The 3870-nt window shown below is 42.9% G+C and overlaps 1 protein-coding gene across 1 annotated transcript; it reads left to right on the forward strand.

The window, feature by feature from the left end:
* Positions 1-2715: 2715 nt before the first annotated feature.
* LOC110295550 (vomeronasal type-1 receptor 54) lies at positions 2716-3668 on the forward strand. The gene is given in 2 exon segments (XM_021164039.2): positions 2716-3271; positions 3274-3668. Coding segments are annotated over 2 exon segments (795 nt in total). The 5' UTR covers positions 2716-2871.
* Positions 3669-3870: the final 202 nt, after the last annotated feature.

The raw sequence follows: 3870 nt of genomic DNA on the forward strand, positions 1-3870 counted from the left end.
TGGGATTAAAAGCATGCACCACCACTGCCTGAGCATTTGTCATCTGTGTGAAGCTCCTTTGGTGATGCCAGGCACTATAGGGCTCTCCTTGATTGCAGTAACTGCACGGTGGCACTGTGTCTGCAATCCTGGCTTCCTTGAACACTGCAGCGCAGGGCAAGCTAACGCTGTCATCTTTCAGGCTGACAGCTTATGGCTGGCTCTAACAATGAAAGCCTCAGGTTTCTCTGGGTCATTTCTCCCATCATGTGCATTCTGTTTTCCTGGTATGTTTATTAAATCTTTCTTTTTCTACACTCTTCATGCAGGACCATTTTCCCTAACTCATGTCACTTTCCCTGTGATGTATTTCTTGATATACAGAATGTCAAGAGTTTCTGAACCGAACTGTGTTTTCAACTGTGCAAAGGGTGATTTGGGTTCACAATGCAACAGGTTATCCTAGGACAGCCATGGGGCAGACAGCCATAACTTTTCTGATTGAGGGATGTGTCTTAAATGGCATTGCTGAGCGTGGACAGTTTCTGTCCCTGACTTCTGAGGCCGTGCTCTGCTGGACTGGTGTGAGCAGAGAAGACTCAGCTGGGAGGGGACAAGCCAGAGGATTCCTATGGTTTTTGAAGAGTTTATCTTCACCAGACTACTCCCCATGAAATGACCAGTCTAGAAGATATTGTTTACACTTCTTCCCATCATATATCATTTAAAGATGCTTACACCACATATGTTTGCTTTGCATGTCTGATTGACAAAAGTGTGGTACAGTATTAGCAGATAGCAGGATGGCTGCAGAAATGTCAGCCGTGTCTCTCCTTGGCACGAGTGGTGGCAAGATGGCATGCCCCTTTCTAGGTCAGTCTTCTGGATCAAGGAGGCATCTGTCTTTACCTGTGTCTAGCTCGTTCTTCCTTCAATCTTTCACTGTAACTCCCTGTTACACTCCCTCCCTCCTCCCTCTGTCCTGCTCTATTCTCCCTCTCATCTCCTGTGCCGCTCCCCACGAACTCTCCTGTATTCCTGTACTGTACTCTTTTCTTCCTGCATTGTCTGATTCTCCCTTAAGTAGCTTCCCTTTCCTCTCTCTTCTCCGAGTTGGGCATATTCTATTCTGTAAATTTTTCTCTGACATGTCACTTTGTCTGCCACTCAATTAGACATCACTTTCAAACATGGGTGCTTCCTTCTAACTAACTTTACCTTCATTGTTTTGGATTAAGAGTAAATAATAAGGGTGTTTCTGGATGTGTTCTGGATGTTCACCTCCAGAAGAGCAACATTTTCCAATAGTTTAAATGCCTCATCCCCTAAAGTCATGGTTTTATGAGATTGTTCCCATTTTCCTAAATCAGAGTTTGCAGCTGTAGCTTGTAAATTAAAATGAAGGTAACAGAGTTCACTATCCTGGTTACAGATGCTGAAATGCACCATTTGCAGAGTTTTGCATAGTGTTGTGGGGGTGGGGGTGTTAAAGCTCTCTTTCTGTCTCTGTCTCTGTCTTTCTGTCTGTCTGTCTGTCTCTCTCCTGTAGATTTGTTTCTGACTCTTCTTACTGAGAATAAGATTAGGAAATCAAGACCATGTGTTATTTAAAGGAAATAAAAAATAAATTAATGAAAAAACGACAACGATGATTTAAGGGGAGTCACTCAGTAAAACTTAGTTAAAACGCTATTATTACTATTACTCTTCCATTATTACACTATGAATCTTAAAAAAAGTTTATCTTTTCTTTACGATGCTATACAATTTTAGTTAGAAGATCCCCATTTTTAAACATTTTATTTTATTTTATGTGTCTGAGTGTTTTCCACACATATATGTATTTTCACCACATTCGTGCCTGTGGACCTCAGAATTGGTTTTTGTGGATCCCCTAGAACTGGTTCTACAGGTGATTTGGGGATGCTGTGTGGGCACTGTGAAGGAGCCTGTGTCCTCTGCAAGAGCAGCAAGGGCTCTTAACCATGAAACCTTCTCTCCAGGCACTAGTTCTCATTATTTAAACTGACCATCTCCCTTAGCTCTGGCTTCTTTCTTTTTGTTTCTTTACTTTGTGTGTGTGGAGGGGTGCAGAGGTATGCATCCCACAATGCGCTTCCTGAGGTCCTCAGAGTTGGTTCTTCCCTTCCAGAATGTACATTCCAGGAATCAACCTCACATCATCGGGATTGGCAACCAGTTCATCTGCGCTGAGCACACCTGTAGGCCTCCTGCTCTGAGCCTTTAGCTGGCGCTGCATGATCTGGAGCATGGACACTTCTGCTTTCCCTTCATATCTTACAAGTTCCATGGTTAAGACAAGATAAAATCGACATACAACCTTGAATTTCAGACGATAATTATTTTTTACTACATGACTAGAATTTTTTATATTATTACATAATTCAGAAATATTATACTTGAATTAAAGTAAAAGCTTGAATTGCATGAGAAAGAATCTTTTTTTAAAAGAGTTATTTATTTATATGTAAGTACACTGTAGCTATCCTCAGATACTCCAGAAGAGGGCATCAGATTTCGTTATGGATGGTTGTGAACCACCGTGTGGTTGCTGGGATTTGAACTTGGGACCTTCAGAAGAGCAGTTGGCACTCTTAACCACTGAGCCATTTTGCCAGCCCGAGAAAGAATCTTATATATGGATGGGGCACATGACTGTTGGAGCAGCAGAGAGAGTGGGCGTGGCTTGTGGACACTTTGAGGTGGAGGCGATATTAAGTGGAATAAGGCTGAACTGAAGAACACTGATAAGTCTTCCTGAGAGTAGTGGAGCTGTCATTGTCTGAAGTTGGTAAGCAAGGCTGATCTGGAGTAAGGAATCTTCTTGCTGTTCTCCCTGCACAGTTCCCACCTGCTTCTCTCAGTCTTAAAATGAATAAAATTAATAGACTGTCCCATAACACTGAGATAAGAAATGCTATTTATTCTGGAGTTGGCATTGGGATCTCAGGCAACAGCTTCCTTCTTCTCTTCCACATCCTCAAGTACATTCGTGGGCAGAGGTCCAGACCTATTGACCTGCCCATTGGTCTCTTGTCCCTAATCCACCTGCTGATGCTGATAGTCATGAGTTTAGTAGCTACGGACATCTTTATGCCATGGGGGAGATGGGGTGACACCACATGCAAATGTGTTATATCCTTGTACAGGCTTTGTAGGAGTCTCTCTCTTTGTGCCACCAGCCTGCTCAGCATCCTCCAGGCTGTCACCCTCAGTCCCAGAAACTCCTGCCTAGAAAAACTCAAGCGTAAATCTCCACACTACATGCTAGGTTTGTCTTCTATACGTTCATTAGCAGTCCCCTTGCCACATACATAACAGCGAAGTCTAATTTGACCTCACCTAGCTTTACATATATCACTACATCGTGCTCTCTGGCACCCATGAGTTACTCTTTCCACCTCACAGTTTTTATACTGTTGACCTCCAGGGATGTCATCTTTGTAGGTCTCATGCTCCTCTCCAGTGGGTACATGGTGACTTTCCTAGGCAGACATAAAAAGCAATCCCAATTTCTCCACAGCACCAGCCTTTCCCTCAAACCATCTGCAGAAAAAAGAGAGTTGAGGACCATTCTGTGCCTCATGAGCTTCTTTGTGCTGATGTACACCTTGGACAGCATTGTCTCCTTCTTAAGAAGACCAAGTGATGACCCTGGGTTTTGCTGAGCATAGACTCCCATAGGCCTTGGCTATATCATCAAAGTCATTTTTTGGTCCTCAGTACTGAAATAAACATATAACTAACATTTTGAAATCCATGTATCGGAGGACACTAAACACGTGATTGTTCAAGGTTGGATAAGTTCCCTTAACATGAGCTGGTGTACTGGTATCAGAGCCATGCATCATGGTTTCAGTTTAAATGGAA

This window comes from Mus caroli, unplaced genomic scaffold, assembly GCF_978045245.1.
Source record: "Mus caroli unplaced genomic scaffold, Mus_caroli_1 scaffold_7, whole genome shotgun sequence".
Classification (NCBI taxonomy): Eukaryota; Metazoa; Chordata; class Mammalia; order Rodentia; family Muridae; genus Mus; species Mus caroli.